The 15996-nt window shown below is 44.8% G+C and overlaps 1 protein-coding gene across 2 annotated transcripts in view; it reads left to right on the top strand.

Moving 5' to 3' along the window:
- ABCG2 (ATP binding cassette subfamily G member 2 (JR blood group)) overlaps nucleotides 1-15996 on the top strand; it is a 662915-nt gene that overhangs the window by 400324 nt on the left and 246595 nt on the right. For both annotated transcript variants that reach the window (XM_078676202.1, XM_078676203.1), the window contains one exon: nucleotides 10094-10320. In XM_078676202.1, coding sequence (XP_078532328.1) covers nucleotides 10094-10320 — 227 coding nt within the window. The remainder of the gene's footprint in view (nucleotides 1-10093; nucleotides 10321-15996) is intronic.

The raw sequence follows: 15996 nt of genomic DNA on the forward strand, positions 1-15996 counted from the left end.
GCCCAAATGTAATGGTATAGTAAATATGAAAAGGGCTGTTAAAGTTCACAGGAGAGGAAACATCAAGCTCTAGTACCTCAAGCTTAGTACTGGTGAGATGTGGTATGAATTTTGTTATCACCTTAAACAGTTTGTTGAACGGAAGAATAGTTACGTTTGTCCTTGGGTATGTAGTTGGGAATTTAAGTTGAAGCTAGTAGAGAGAGAAAGAGAGAGAGGGTCCCACAGCAGCAACAAAACACAAAGAAATAGGGCCGCTTAGTAGGTTGTGGGGTCGGGCACTCCAACACAGGAAGGTCTCCACAGTCAATGACTCAACACTTTTCATAATCCGTTCCAATTCACAGCACATTTTAGGATAATAACATGAAATGTCAGAGGGATACGCAGAGTAGGGAGGGATAAAGATACAACCACTTGGATTAAGTGATCTGCAGAGAGGTACAGCATGCATAAGATGAAACTGGGATATTTCTTGCATAGCAGTCTGTCAAGAGTCCGATAATGGAGGAGAGCACACAAGCAGCACAGACCAGCAGGGCTCAGTACTATGGGTCCCTGCCCCAAGACAGCTTGACAAAGAGTTAATCAGAAGCAGTTGCTTCACCATACTATTTATAAGGTGGGGGTAATTCACTGCTTCAGAACTGGAAAGGAACTAAGGTAAATAAATTAGCCTCTCAAACCAAATGCCTAATTGGTAAAGGTTGCCTGGCTCTTCTGACAACAGCTAAAAGACAGACCTGATGTTGCAACTCACCATTTCTACGCCTATACTCCATTGATTCTCAAGGCTGATTGCCATAGCCACATTAGTATATGTCACAGAACACATCGATAGCTCAGCATAATCATGAACTTTTACACCTCCTGGCAATTATAAGTGGCCTTTAGACCTCTACTGTATGATAATCCCACTCCCAATCAACACAGCTTTAAGTCACAATAGCCCCAAAGCTAAACTCACAGTTTCAAAACAAAACACCTCTATGTTCCGGATCAAACCATCAAAACATTTGCCTTAATCAGAGCATCATCAGGTGCACTCATATCTCATGCTCTCATTCAGTGTCACAATTCTTATACAAAACAAAGTTATCAAATGCTAGGGATTAACATTGTTTGCAGAAGTACCTAGTTTATGGAGCTGTCGTTCATTCCTGCTTGTCACTGAACTCCAGCACTTGTTTTATTCCTGTCTGGTGTTGCCTCAAAACCCTGTAACTCCAAAAGCTGAATTTGAAGGTACTCTTGAAGAGGCTGCCCTCTAAGGCTGCCACCCTACCATTCCCAAAGAGCTTCGCTCTGCTTCTGTCTGCCTGTGGTGCCACCTAACAGGGCCCCAAAACCACCTTGTTTCTCCAAGGCCCACGGGGTCTACATGTGGGAGACAGAGAGAGCGAGAGAAAGAAAGGGAGAGAGTAAAAGTGTGAAGTAGAGCTTCAAACAGAAACAATGGTGAAAGTGAGCAAGAGAGAGAGAGAGAAAGCAAAGGAAAGAGCGGGAGTAGGAGAAAGGGAGTGAGCAAGAGTTGGGGAAGCAGAGTTGAAGAGAGGTTCAGAGAGAGAGAGACTGACGGAGAAAGATTCAGATGAGAAAAAAAGAGAGTTGCCAAGATACGGTGAACGAGCCCCCCAAAAAGATCGAGTTAGCCTCAGATGTAGAAGAAGAGAGTACAATGGAAACAGACAGTGAGACGTGCACATCCATATCAGGTATAGGAATAACGCATAGTGTACCAGGCGTGGATAATGCGTTCCTAAAAATAAAAGCTCAGAGGGGAAGAAAATGTATCATGTCTGGGAGTGAACACACAAACAATTATAGCACCCGCACCTGTGTGACAACTTGGACAACTTTGTACGTTTTTCTGCTCTTTTATGCCTTTACCCCAAAAATGACAGACTCTTTTGGGAGTTGTATTTGTCTGAGTATTTAAAAGACACAGAGAGAGTCACTTTGTTATTGAATGTGAAACAACATTATCTACCAAGCTTTAGATCCATGGAAAGTAGGCATTTTTACCTGTTAGAGCCCTCTGTGAGTTTATTGATTGGTCAGTTAATGGACTGCACGTGGAAATTACCATTTGTCTCCCAGAAGTCAAAGGGAGGAGAACCTTGAAGCACACCCGTGAAGCTACCCTTCATTCATTCTCCTTTTAATCAATGTTAATCACTCAACCTGCTTTACATTTGTGCAAGTTGAGGCTATTATATGATTTATATAATTATTTGGTTGGCGCTTTGAGGAAATTAATAGAAAGAGTTGAAGCTATAGAGGGATGCCTAAGAGGTGACAATAGGGCTACCTCCAGTGAAGTCAATGTACAACCTAATATTTGTCAACCTTCTAGTTCGCTCACAAAACTACATATGATAATTCTTCCCTCAGCATAGCTCGAGTAGAAACTACGACGTTAAACTCTATACCCAGCACAGCAAAGACAGCCATACATAGACCTATTCCCTCCCTTAATAAGTTGAAAGATAATAGCGAAATTAATAAGTCTATATTGGACAAGAAGGGAGCAAAAAACAGAGCAGGGGAACATATAACCAGGCCCATGGAAACCAAAGAGAATCTAGTTTATAGCCAACTCGATCTACCACCAGCTGCTACACCATATATAGTAATATTAGCCAATGTTCCTCCCTTACATACATCAGCGTATGAACCATGGGAGGCCCTACGGAATAAACCTCTCTCTTGGCTAGGGGAAAAAAGGGGTCTAAAAGATGCACTTTTTACAAAGTTTAAAATGGTTAGACGGGTCACATGGGTAGGAAATGGTCGTAAAACCTTACAGGGTGATTGTATTGTATTGACCCATAGCGACCCCCTTCTAGTACATGCTGATTTGACAAGGGTAGGGAATGTACATATTAACGATGCTGAAATGAATGTTTTACACCAGGCTTTTATCAGCCCCCAGCTATGACCCACTTTAGAAACCAAGCAAGGGGCTCTCATGTTAATACATGGAGCTCATTTAATGTTCTGCTGCCAAATCGCTTTGAGCTGTTAACTACACTTGAAGATATAGACTGACAGTGTACAGCACCCGAGAGGGGATGTCCGAATTAGTCCTGAAAATATTCTAATTCCTAGTGATACCAAACAAGACCAGATCTCTAGCACTGAAAATGATCGTAATTTATTTTTCCATAAAAAATCTGAGGTCTATGACACTATTATATACAATAATAAGTATGTAAGCGCTAGCGTGGGAAGCAAGCCCATTATCACTGAAAATTGCGTCACAAAGTGCAGAGGCCTGCTGTCGAGTTCTCCTCGCCTGCCTACTCTCGGTTTCTCCTTCCCTTCTCCCGCAAGCCAAGCGTGTAGCCAGCCCAGTGGTGACAAAATGCTTTGGCCTATAGTTTCATTAGCCTTTAAGCCAGGGCTTCATGCTATTCCTCAAGGGGGCCCCCCAGATTGACTATGTAATGAACCATTGGCGGGAAGCACAGCAAAAACGGCAATTGGAAGCCAAGCCATCACATTGTTTACTCAGAGACAGAACAATTACAACACACCACCTTAAGACATCTGAGTTGCACTTGCACTCTTGCAGCACTGGCTTTGGACGTTCAAACTGCTGCCCAGCTCTGTGTTAGAGAATGCCAGACCTGCTTGGCGGCAAACGGGGCACTCACATAGGCATCCCATGCCCTTGGGCCTCCTGCTTTACTGGGCACCGCACTGCGGTGATTCCCAGAAAGCACGGGGTTGTCCTGTGGCCTGCAGTCAAAGGGCTGACCAGGCGCCATGCCAGGCTTGCACAATGGCTCCTCGGAGCATAAGCTCATCTGGGGATGACGCCGAGTCCTCATATTGGGCCACGCAATACCAGTGGAGAGGTCAGGCCGGAGACACTGCTGGCGACTGTGTCACAACCGGGCCTGCAGGACAATGGGCTTCCTGTTGCCTATGCCCCCGCGGCCACCCTTCGCTACTGGAGAAGGCAAGGCAGCTTAGCACAAGGCCGGCCTGTGAGCCCCACGCAAGCCCCCAGACCCGCCATGCGACCCACGGGTACAGCCGGACTTGTGCAAGATGTTTTGTGATACTCTCTGGGTGCCCTCTCATGACCTCCACCTCTTTATTTTCTTCTGAGTAATACGGCCTCAGAAAGCCAACCTTCAGCCATCGAGCAAAGAAAGCAACTCTGCGTCATGTGAAATAAAACTATTTATCTATCAAATTATATTAGAACTGTGGGCATTTTACCCATATGTTTCAACTCTGTTAGTAACTGGGGTCTATCCACTTCAAAAAGGCCAATAAAGAGTTTCGATGTTACACAAACGTCCCTCAAGTCACAGACAACACGTAGCCGAAGTGTGGGTAGCAAATACAGCCCTGTCAGCAGCAACGCAAGCTTCACTCACACCCCGACAAGGGCAGCGGGGAGAGCTAGTAAATCAAGTCAACCTCTTGCACACGACAGGGTCATCATTACACGCTTCATGCAGACACACCCGGTGCAGTACATGGAACAGTGGGGCAAGCATTCCTCTCACATACAGACAGGGGCAGCACACAAGCCCCTGCGGCCACCGCGGCGCACAGGGGTCCCCACCACTAGGGCCCCTCAGCTTTTAAGGGGGACTACATTCAGGCCTAGGCCCATGAATACCTGTGCTATAGTGTCTCGTGTGGCCCTCGTTGCATTTTGCAGGCGGCCTCAATGAGCAAAGCCATAGCCAACGTTGGAATATAAGTTAAAGATTGCCCGACTGGGCCTTACCTGGTGAACTGATCGAGCTCACAGCCAGTCGAGTCCTTCCTCCTTCAACTGCCCTACTCGAGTCCAGCCAGCAACCACATAGACTACCACCTGCTGCACTCTGGATCGTAAATTAGCTGCCACGTCCTCTCTCCAAAATGCTGGCAAGTGCGGCGCGCGGGAAGCAGTGAGTCAGGTTAGTGTAATCTCAAGCCTGCGCAGACGGTCCTTGGCTGACACACCCTTCCCTCCTACCACGCCCTATGACGAGTTGGAAAGGGGTGGTGACACAAGCTCTCCTCCACCCTGATTGACGTGGAGAGTTAGCGATCCCGGGCTTGCATTTAAAACGCCCGGGGCTAAATTAACCTCCACGCCATCAGGGGGTGGAGACTGGGCCTTCCAGCAATGTAGTTGAGGAGCCGATGACATCACAGCCTTCAGGGATCGGAGGTTGACGCCCGGCAAAAACATAGCAGGCATTTTTGGGCCTGGCCGCCAGAGAGCAGAGCAATTAGTCACGTGACGTGACAGCGGAGCTGCGCGATAATGGTGAATCGTGAGTGGGGTTGTAGAAGACTGCAGCCTCAGACAGTGCCTCAGACAGTGCCCCGGGGCCAGGTGTTCTTTGGGAATGTTTTACATTTTTTTAAATAAAATAAAATGTTATTGATGCACTTCATAAGTACCTGGGGCGGAGCCCCTACGCCCTAATGGAGAAACCGCCACTGTCGTATTTTAAAAATAGGGGTTGGAGATAAAACCTTTGACGAGCAAATGATGTGGCACAGAGAAGCATAAAGTGCATTAGTGTTTCTTGGCCACCCGAAGAGCAGCAGCCCATGTCTGCTCTGGGTCCATCTTCCCGCGAATCTGATCATCAATCCTAAGAAGTTTATGGGGAACATGCACACCTCTACTATACTCACACTATTGATTTTGACAGGACTAGGTCTGGCCCCCGATTGAACTTCTCCCTTGGTCACCAATTGCTACAAGCATTGGCATAGCCAATAGGTCTCACCTTTGGGACCTTATAAGTAGTTATGCAGCAGGTCCCAAAGGCGAGACCTATCGCCTATGCCAATGCTTGTTTTCTTTTCCAGGTGGCGTCCCTCAGTCTGCGTGAGCCTGAAAATAAAGGGCAGAGGAGTTCAAGGGCGGGGGCCCCAAAAGCATCCTGATGTGACCATTGTATTGGTCACAGTGGGGGCAGACAGGTAGCCTCGTGAGTAATGAGCTGTAAATCACTGCAGCAACAGGGCCATCAGAGGTAGCCGTTTTTGCATGCTAACCCAAGACTGATGGCCCTTTCAGTGTTGCTTTGGAGGCCCCTGACCCCAGATACAGAGGAGGAGGAGGCCGTGGACACTACAGTGGCCTTGCTCGATGAGCACTACACAGGGGACCCGGCTGAATGCTAAAGTTATCATTTTTAAGTAGGACCCTTCGTGCCGTCCTGAGACGCTTTTAAAAAATAAAGAAGTAGGGGAACGGACTGTGATAATTTTTCAAAGTAGGGGCAGGCCGTGCCCTTCGATCCTGCCCACTTCTACCACTGGTTTTCAAGGACATCATCAGCCGATATACGTGTTCAGGAACTGGAACTAGAAATTCAGCAGGTGGTGGCCATAACAATTTATTGCACAAAAGATTGAGTGTGGGCCTCCACCGCCCAAAAAAGCCAAGATCTGACCTCTGGAAAGTGATTGTGAAAAGGGGAACCTGAAAAGACAAAAAAGAATCGACCTTATCTAACGTAGACGAGTAAGTGCATCGCTGAAGATATTGGGGATCACACAACGGATGTCTTTTTATGGTGGGGGTCTCCTTTCACAGTTAGCCCTGAAGTATCTCAGTGGAACTACAAACTCTGTACCCAGTGAATGGCTGTTCAGCAAGACTAGTGACATTATTAGTAGTAGGTGGGCATGCCTAAAACCTGCCTATAATGAAATGCTGACCTTAATATAACCAAACTGCTGAAATGATTTTAAGAAATTAGAAACACAAATGCTCAGTAAATAAACAATTACTTTATTCATTTTTAAAGACTTGTGGCTTATTTGTACACTTATTTAGCACAACATATGTCTTTTCTGTGAGTTGCAAAAACATATTTTCATGGTTCTCGTGATGATGGTTTTCTGGGCTTGGCTCTTATTTGAGCTCTTAAAACCAAGCAGGACCCCTGGTTCAGCTCTCCTGATGAATACTCTGAAGCACCCACCTCTTTTTGTTGGGTCTATGAGCTAAGTGTTCAGGGCCAGGCAGCATATAGGCTGCCATGCACAGGGTTGGACTGGGCAGTATATTGCCCGGACACCAAAATAAAAGTGGCCTCCATTATCGAGTCAGATAGCTACAAAAGTGGCTCACATTTGCAAATCAGGGCTGCTTTTATCTTGTAAAGACACGCTGTATAAGTGTTTTGCAAGGTATGGGAGACTACATGCATTTGTGCTGTAATATCAAGGAAGACCAACAGTGAAAAACACCACAAAACAGACCCACAAACAGCCAGAAAACGGCTCACACACTCATCTGGGAATGGTGGCTCAGTGAAATAATGCCTCCACTGTGTTCGACGTCATGGTTACAGGTTCAAATCCCAGCAGTTCCACTCAGCCTTTCATCTATCTTAAGTCGATAAAATGAGTACAATTGAGTTGAGTAACAATAAACATCTGTTATTCAGCGCCAAGATGCCTACGGATGAATGTTCGCTTTACAATTACATATTATGTCATCTGCCAGACCAGCCTTTATGGCATTGCCAGATTGTCCTATAGGCCAGTCCGACCCTGGTCATGTCCAAAAGGAAAGACAAAGAAAACCTAAAAGTCTGCCACTGTCCTGTGCAAATATCACCGTGTCCACTGGAGGACAACCATTCTGCGCATAGTCTCCCGTACACAGGTATGGTATCTCCCCGGGGGAGAATCAGTTGCCACCAACAGTCAGTCTCTCTATTGTGGTAAGAGGCGGTGACAGTTGTCACCCTCATGTCCGCTTTGGAGATATATTTTGGGGTGTCCCTCTTTGGGAGCAGACTTGTGTGCTCTGCTGGTGAAGGTCCCAGTTACAGTGGGTCACGCCCAGTGACCTCACAGATTGCTGGGTTCACTGTCCGAATGGACTCCAGATGGATGCTAACCAGGGGGAACGATGCTCAGTTTCCTTGCCGTGCAAGGGTAAGTCATCTCTACTCGCGATGATGGGAATATATCTGTTGTGTTGTCGTAAGTGTCCAGCAGGACACTACAATATCTATACATCGCCATATTTATTGATTTTGTGTTGTCGTTTGTTTTTCCGCACTTACAAATTACTGGACAAGCATTTTTCACAACCTTTGACTTTTCTAGTGCCTTGCTTTCCTCTCAGATTTATTCGACACATAATATCACTTTTTGCTTCTGTGCAAAAAAAATCATGAGAAACTAAAATGTACTTGCTAACGCTTACCTGCCACAACCCAAAGGTCCTCGGCACCCAGGCACAAGTTGTTGGTTATGACGGACCAGGCAGGTGCAGAGTGTTCCTCTGCAACAACTGAGGTGCCAATGATTGCTAATATTTTAGGCGGTAGATGCTGTAGTAAATATGTAGCATACTTTTGCCTAGGTATGAGGCGTGGTTAAAAACACTCCCTCCCATGGCGCTGCTGACCTGTGGCCTGTATAGAATGGCTGCTTTACTGACGGGCAGTTACACAAGGGGCTGTCACTGCTAACAGATTTATGGGGGATTATGTTGGGGTGAACAGTTGTCATGATGCAGGAAAGGGTTTGTTTGCAAGACAAGTCCAGCCAACAGATCGGGTGTTGCCCGTTTTGAAGAAGTATTTTGTCCCCACTCCAGTACTGTTGCTGACAGAGGCAAGAGGCTAAAAGTAGAAAGTGTTTAATTGCTGATTCAGCCTCTCTCACGTGAACCCACTTCTCTCCATGACTGCAAACCCACAGTGACACAGCATTATATTCACTCATTATTCAGCACTTTAAAAAAAACATTTCCATACCCTTACGCAATGTATCACTTTTGTGAAAAGCAAAATAATGTTGGTTGATTTCACGGTATTGGGGTAGTTCACAGCCTTAATGAGAGACAGCAGCACACTTGAAATTGACGTGCATACTTTTAATTTTTGGCTGTTCAGGAGGCAGTTCATCGGATTACTATATGAGACGTGCTATTACCAGACTGGTAGAAAAGATGGTGTACCCTGAATATTCTTTGGAGGAGCAATCGCTTAGTCAGCAGTGCAAGATAGGCAATATTATGATAGCTTTACGAAATGGGAATATTTTACTAGCTTTAGATTTCTAGGAGCAGAAGCAGTGCTAATGTGCTGTGCAGGTAAAGTATGTCCCTTGGTTATTTTTAAGGATGCTTTGTGTACACATTGCAATGCACCAGGAGAAATATATTCCTCAGGGAGCGAGCCTGGGCCCTGTTGTTTGGATTATTTTTGGGCTGTTTGTCGGATAGTTATGGGAAGACCAGTCTGAATATTTTTAGCAACTAGAAGCCGCAGAACTATGGTATGAAGCGTTGTGTAAAAAACAGTTATTATAATTATTGATCGTTGCAGAGTTTGTTTGCGAGGGTTGAAGGTGCTGGTAGGTGAGCACTTCTGCTCTCTAGAGTGCCCACAGTCTGAAACCCTGCAACCTCCTATCAACTCTTCCCCTCCCCCACTGTGACCCTATCACCCCTTCCCCACTGTGACCCCACTTTTCTTCATGTCATTTGTAGCTCTTCTTCCATTTCTTTAAAAACAAAAATAATAATAAAAATAAGCTGTGCTTTCCTCGGACAAACATAGATCTGGGATGTCTATTTTTGTACTGTTTTCTCCTGGAGAAAAATCTGTCTCGCATATCCGCAGTCTGTAATTCAGTCATTCTGAGTTGGACCTCTTGTCTGCAAAATCTGTGCCAATATGAACCCTGCTGAGTTTGGCTTGGCCCGCCTCAGGGTTGTGAGTAGCTTCAGCTGCTGTCCGTCTTTCCTTCTGAAGGAAGGCTGCATTTGTCATTGGCTGTCAATCTGGCACTTCTGTCTATCCAGTCTAACTGTGCTAGACTCTGCTTCTCTTGTCTGGTGCACGTGTTGCTGTTAAAAGTGGCAGGAGGCTCAAGAGGCCAAAATTAATATTGGTTTCAATCATGATGCAAGCCATTATTTTGAAAAGCACAATATCTCACTGAGAGTGGTTTTGGATGGCAGTGGACAGTTTAGTGCCTAGTCTTCTCAAGTTGTCCTTAAATACTATGTCTTATACTGCAGTTACTAATGTTCTCTATGCTTACTTTAGAAAAACTAACATCCTTTATTTTTGTTTGTTTACTGCAGGGCTGTCAGCCTTCAACAATGTCCAAGATGGAGCAACACACAGCAATCTCTATGTCGGAGCCAAGTGTGAATGGCCTGCACTTTCAGAAAGACTTCTCGCCCGACTCCAAGAAAGCGTCCTCTGGAAGTACCCTCACCTTTCACAACATCTGCTACAGAGTGAAATTGAAGACTGGCTTCATATGTTGCCGAAAAGTCGTTGACAAGCAAATTCTGACTGATATCAAGTATGTGATCATGGCTTCCATTTAACTGGAGTTTTGTATTGCAGGCTGTTGTTTGTAGTGCAGGTAGTTTTTGTGTGATGCCAGCTCTCGGATTGCTGTTTTTGTGACTTTAACCAGATAAGTACAGTTTCTGTGATATTTTCACTTGTCCAAGAGTGTTGGTCATTAGTGTAGTTCTCCGGAGGTCACTTATTAATCAGCTGGTGCACGGGGTGTCCCTCCGAGTTCAGATGAAGTACAACTACCACCTGGAAGAGCCAGGTTAGGAGTTCCTTTAAAACTGGAAAGTAAAGCCTAGAAGCTGCTATTTTACTAAAGTTAATTGTTTCGTTTTTGCAGTGTTCCTGTGATAAGCCAGGACGTGCCATATGCGATGACATGCCTCCCTCCTTGGCATTGCTCGACCCCAAGCCACAAAAGTGCCTTCGTTGTTGGCTGTATCCTAAGCTATGATATTGCCTCCTTGGGCTCTAACTATGGCATCTCCTGTTTGGCATTAGTTGGATCCAAAGACGTGATTTTGCCCTATTACCATTGGTTGGATCTGAGTGTTTTTGGCTTGACCGTTTACTTGAATGCACCATGGCCCAAAGTTCTTGGTAATGGGGAAGACTTTAGTATTTGCATATCCGGACTTGGTCATAAAATAGGTAGTTCACAATACCCCCTTATATGACATATGTTGAAGAATGTAAGCAATACAAACAATATCAAGTGTCAGCCACAATTTATTATTACATCTAATACTAATATTTCAATTCTGTAGTGTCATATTTTATCACCCATGCTCGGCATGATTAGCTAGAAATACAAAGTCCCTCTAACATAAGTTTATACTGTGGGTTCGCACAAAAAGATGTACCATTTATTATTTTTCATAAAGATAAGGGTAGAAAGTTGGAGCTTGTGGGGTCCCTATTGAAATTTACCTTGCATCTTATTCTTGACATTTTTTCTTCTTTTAGTTTTCTTTTCAAATTGTTCTGATTTCCACTGCAGTTTTTCTGCATGAGCTTGATGCTAAAATGGCTCTGCTTTGCTTTTAGAATTATAATCAAGTCATTCTGAAAAAAAATTGAATGGCTATGAGTGACAAAAGGTCAATTACCCATACCAGTAGTTCTAAAACATGGGTCTTCTGAAGAGTGACAAACACCAACCCTCCCCCACTCTTACAGCAAGCTACACTGGGCCCTCCTTAGTTTTCACCTTTAAGCCTCTCAGATTGCTTAATTCTCGTTCTCCTTGAAGGCAGAAAAAATCCCATGTTTTTAGACCAGACTCACAAAATGAGAATCAGGACTTCCTGTAAGAGAAAATTCTATTTTCTGTCTGGTCCTAAGTCAACCAGTTCAGAAGATGAATGAGGGGCGTCCCCACTTCCTGTGTGCAAGCCCTGTTAAAAACCTATGAAGGCACTACTCAAAACCTTGCATTTGATTTGTTGAACTTAGGAGGATGAGAATCAGAGTTGTCCTAATGTAAAGCAAGAAACTGTTAACACCGGCCCTGAAAGGTAGAATCGTTTGTCGAGGGTAATACTTTTGGCATTCATGAACTTTTACTTGTAAAGGACAGGAGCGTCGTCCCACTGGCTCAGAGCCAGCAGCTAAAAAATAAAACAATGTTTTATTGTTGGTTCATTTTTAAGCAGCTGGTTTAGCTAGCGTTTGCAGGGAGGGGCGGGGTGGGGGCATGGGAGGGGGTAGGAGGAGTGCTAGGTGCACTCTCTATGGGTCTGGCGGCAGTCTCAGGCTGACCAAAACACACATGCGCATTTTGGTTTCTCTAACCCAGCTGCATTGAGCAGCCGGGCTGGGGAAACCCCACAGACTCTCTGACCTGAGCGGAGCGTCTTTCCAGCTTAGAGCTGCTCAGGCCAAGCCCCGCTCAGCTATGTAGCGAGGGGATTGGACAGGGAGTCTGATGCAGTCCTAGTTCCTGCCAGGACAAAGAAAGAGGACAAACCAGGCGGGAAGCGGACAACAACTTAAGGTAAGTTATTTCCTTTATATTATTAACCCCCACTCCCCCTCCCCCGCTGATCATGAGTGCCTGGGAAGGGAAGGTATGGTTTATCACACTCAATACAGCCTGGCTCCGTTGGGTTCAGAACATATCCAGTGCAATATATTGTACCTAGTCCGTGTGTTATCTGAATGACATGCGTTTTTAGTGATTACTGCACCCATCTGCAAGTTAGGGTAAATACTATACTTTTTTCTTTTCTTACATCCCGTCAAGTTTGACCTGCCGAAATATAACCAGACGTGTGCAGGCTTTATCACTCAAAGCAATTACCAAGTGTGATAAACTCCGCAGAACTTGTAATTCTGACCTCTTCGCAAACACAGGTTTGTACAGGGGTCAGAAAACTAGAATCCGCTCATGATCCTCGTCTTAGGCATATGCTACAGATATTATTAATGTCTTGAAAGAATTTCTGGCATTTTAATGGGGATTTCTTTTATTTTCTTGTTAAGGACACCTCTTTTTCTCTACAGTTTTTTAAAAAAGATATTTGTATTGCTTTGTATTGTGTACCTCACATCACAGCATGGTGCAATTAGCTTGATATACATCCTTCTCTTTTGAATCTTGTTGCTCAGCAATCCTGTACACGGGGAGTCAAAGAAACATCTACAAAATGTGATTGATTGCAAGCGTTATCCATATTCCGTCACCTTAGTGGAATGTTTAAGCATCTCTTACTTGAGAGAAGCAACTTATTCAATTAATTGTCCCATGCAGATTACTGCTAATCAGCTCAATGAGAAATGCTAATTACAAAAATACATATGCTCAGGTTTCAAAAGAGAACCTATAACAAAAAGTTTAACAGAGATTCCAACACTGCCCAATAATGTCTCCTCTGTTCGGAACTGGCGCTGAACTGCTTACGGGCCATGTTTATTGATAAATGTTCTATTAATGCTGTAAAAGGGAGAGGGTTGGGGGGGAGGGGTGGGTGCCCAGTATTGGCCATTATCATGTGTTCAGCTTATGCGTGAGGTGTCCTGGTGGAGGTATGTCAGGGTGCTGACTCACTAGTCGGAAGGGATATCGCCTTTAGGGCAGTCCTATGCACCCTGTTTCGGTACTTTTAAATTGTGCATGGATGGTGTCCAAGGCATGCATATGTGATAGGGTACTTTCGTATCCAGACCATGTTGCAACCTCTTGACGGCCTTTGTGAATAGTCTGTGTTACACTTCTCTTCCAATTCATGGCCATTTACCTTATTGCCAGTATAATGGCTAAGCCAATGAAGCGGCTTGTTGTCTTCTCTTTTGAATGTGGGAAATTAGCAGGCGAAGCGCCTCCACAGAGCAGCCAATGGTCCTATTTTTTAAATGGTTAATAATGTGTTTCCACTATGCTGTAATTTGCGGGCAGATCCATGCCATGTGGGAAAAGTCAGCATCCAGAAGTACACAGCGAGGGCTTTTATCTCCAGTATGTGGGATGTGTGCATTAATGCGTTGAAGGTTGTAGCTTCTGTGCAAATAGTAAAACTGTATTCACTTGAACCTATTGTTGCGCGATACCGTAGGTGTAGTTAGCAAGATCCGATTCCACCTGACCGCATCAGTTTCCTGTCCCATATCTCCCTCCCACTTGAGTTTAAGGACTGAAACAGAGGACCTTGACTGCTGCAATAGCGCTCTCTATATCTGTATCACAGCTTTATGTTTCGCTGAGATTGTGCACAATACCTGCATTTTAGGGTAGGAAGGTAACTCAGTGCCCGATGAAACACCAACCTTAGCCCAACAAAAAGTAGGCAGTAGTTCCTAGAGAGATTGTACAAATCACAGAGGGTTCTCGTGAAGCTTATCGTCTTGTAAAAGGTTTCCCATCCTAAGGCTTCCCACTTCCATCAAACTGTCCATACCCTCCAAGTTACCTCTTTGCTGTAGTCTACATATTCCCTGAATGGGAAGGCCGGGGCTTATGGGATTCGGGTATTTGTTCTCTGTAAGCATCTAGCCCTATAGTCTGTAGCCCCACGACACACCCTGTTTCCTCCCCTTGATTCTCGGGAGAACAATTCTCTGATCAGCCAGGTATAAAATGTTACTAATGACCATTTCTCTGTTTTCGGTGTGAGCATGTATCCACAAGGCAACCCATTGTACTTGTGCTGCAATATAGCACAGCTTGTAGTTTGGGCCAACAAGGCCCACTTCCACCATAGGGAGCTTAAGTTTCATTATTGCTCTTCGCTGTCACCCATGTCCCCATAGCAGGTCCAACAACATTCTGTCTAACTCCCCTAACATATCTTTAGGAATTTTGAGTGGCAAGATTCAGAAAGAATATAAGAGTCTTGGCAAAATTACTATTTGAAAATGGTCAGTTTTCCTGTCATTAAAAGGGGTATGAACATCCAAAAAGATATTGTGAGGCCAGAACTCACATTAGGTTGCCATCTATAAGGTTAATTTCAGTTCTATTAATCTGCACCCCCAGATATCAACATGTAATATTTTCCGATTTATTTCGTTGTGAATGTGATGTGAGAATCTCTGTTTATCCTATCTGTCTAGTCCTGCATGTACTGGATATATTCTGCATTTACTTCAGTGAACTATCAGACCAGACAGGGCACCAAAAGTATCCAGAGCTATGATCATTGAGATATGTGCTTGAACATCCGCTACATATGAAAGTACATTGTTTGCGTATAATGAGGCGAAGTGCGTAGTGCGTTTAGCTGTTAATCCCGCAGACATAATACCCTGCCACATTAAGCTAGCAAATGGTTCCAGATGGCAAATAATAATGGAGAGAGGGGGCAGCCTTGCCATGTGTGCCTCAGAGACCATCCTGCCAGTCGTCACCCTAGCTGGTGAACTAGTGTAGAGCAATGCAACCTGCTTCTGAAAGCCCGTTCCATAGCCAGCATCGCCACATCTAGGTGTAACCAATTCAGCGTGTCAAAGGCGGTTTCAATATCCACTGCTCTGATTGCCTCTTCCACAATTTCAATGGTCGGTCTAACATTCATGGCTTGGTCTGTCCTGGGGTGAACCTGCATTGGGCCTAGTGGATTAATTGTGGCATAATGAGAAGTTGTCTGTTTGCCAATGCTTTACTCAATATCTTATAATCAACATTCAACATGGAGAGGGAGCAGTAAGGTGCCAATTCCCGGGGGACTCTCCCAGGCTTGGGCAGCAGTACCACTATTGCCTCTCACTGTGGGCGAAAGATCCCTCTGTTGTTGAGACATGTTGAACATGTCCGTTGGAACTGGGGTCACAATATTCTTATATAGGGAGTAGATTTCCCCTGGGATCCCATCTGACCCCAAGGTTTTCCCAGCTGCCGTTTTTGTTCTGAGTTCCGAAGTCTCCATTTTCTTGCCCAGGGCTTCAAATATTTCAGGTGTTATGCTAGTCAGGGCAACGTTCAGCAGGGATTCTGCAAAATCCTGATTGGTACGGTCTCCCCCCCCCCCCCCCCCCCCCTCTCGTATAGTCATTCATTATAATCTCTGAAGGCAGTACTTCTACTTTCTTGGGAGTAGAGCATCGCACCCTGCTTTGTTTTAAGAGATAGAATGGATCCTGTTGTGTCTGATTTTATTAACCATGCTAGTAGGTGACACGTTTTAGCACTCTACGCATGCTAGTTTTATATGCTCTATAATCAACGCATCATCATGTCTCA

Source organism: Lissotriton helveticus, chromosome 2_1, assembly GCF_964261635.1.
Source record: "Lissotriton helveticus chromosome 2_1, aLisHel1.1, whole genome shotgun sequence".
Taxonomy (NCBI): domain Eukaryota; kingdom Metazoa; phylum Chordata; class Amphibia; order Caudata; family Salamandridae; genus Lissotriton; species Lissotriton helveticus.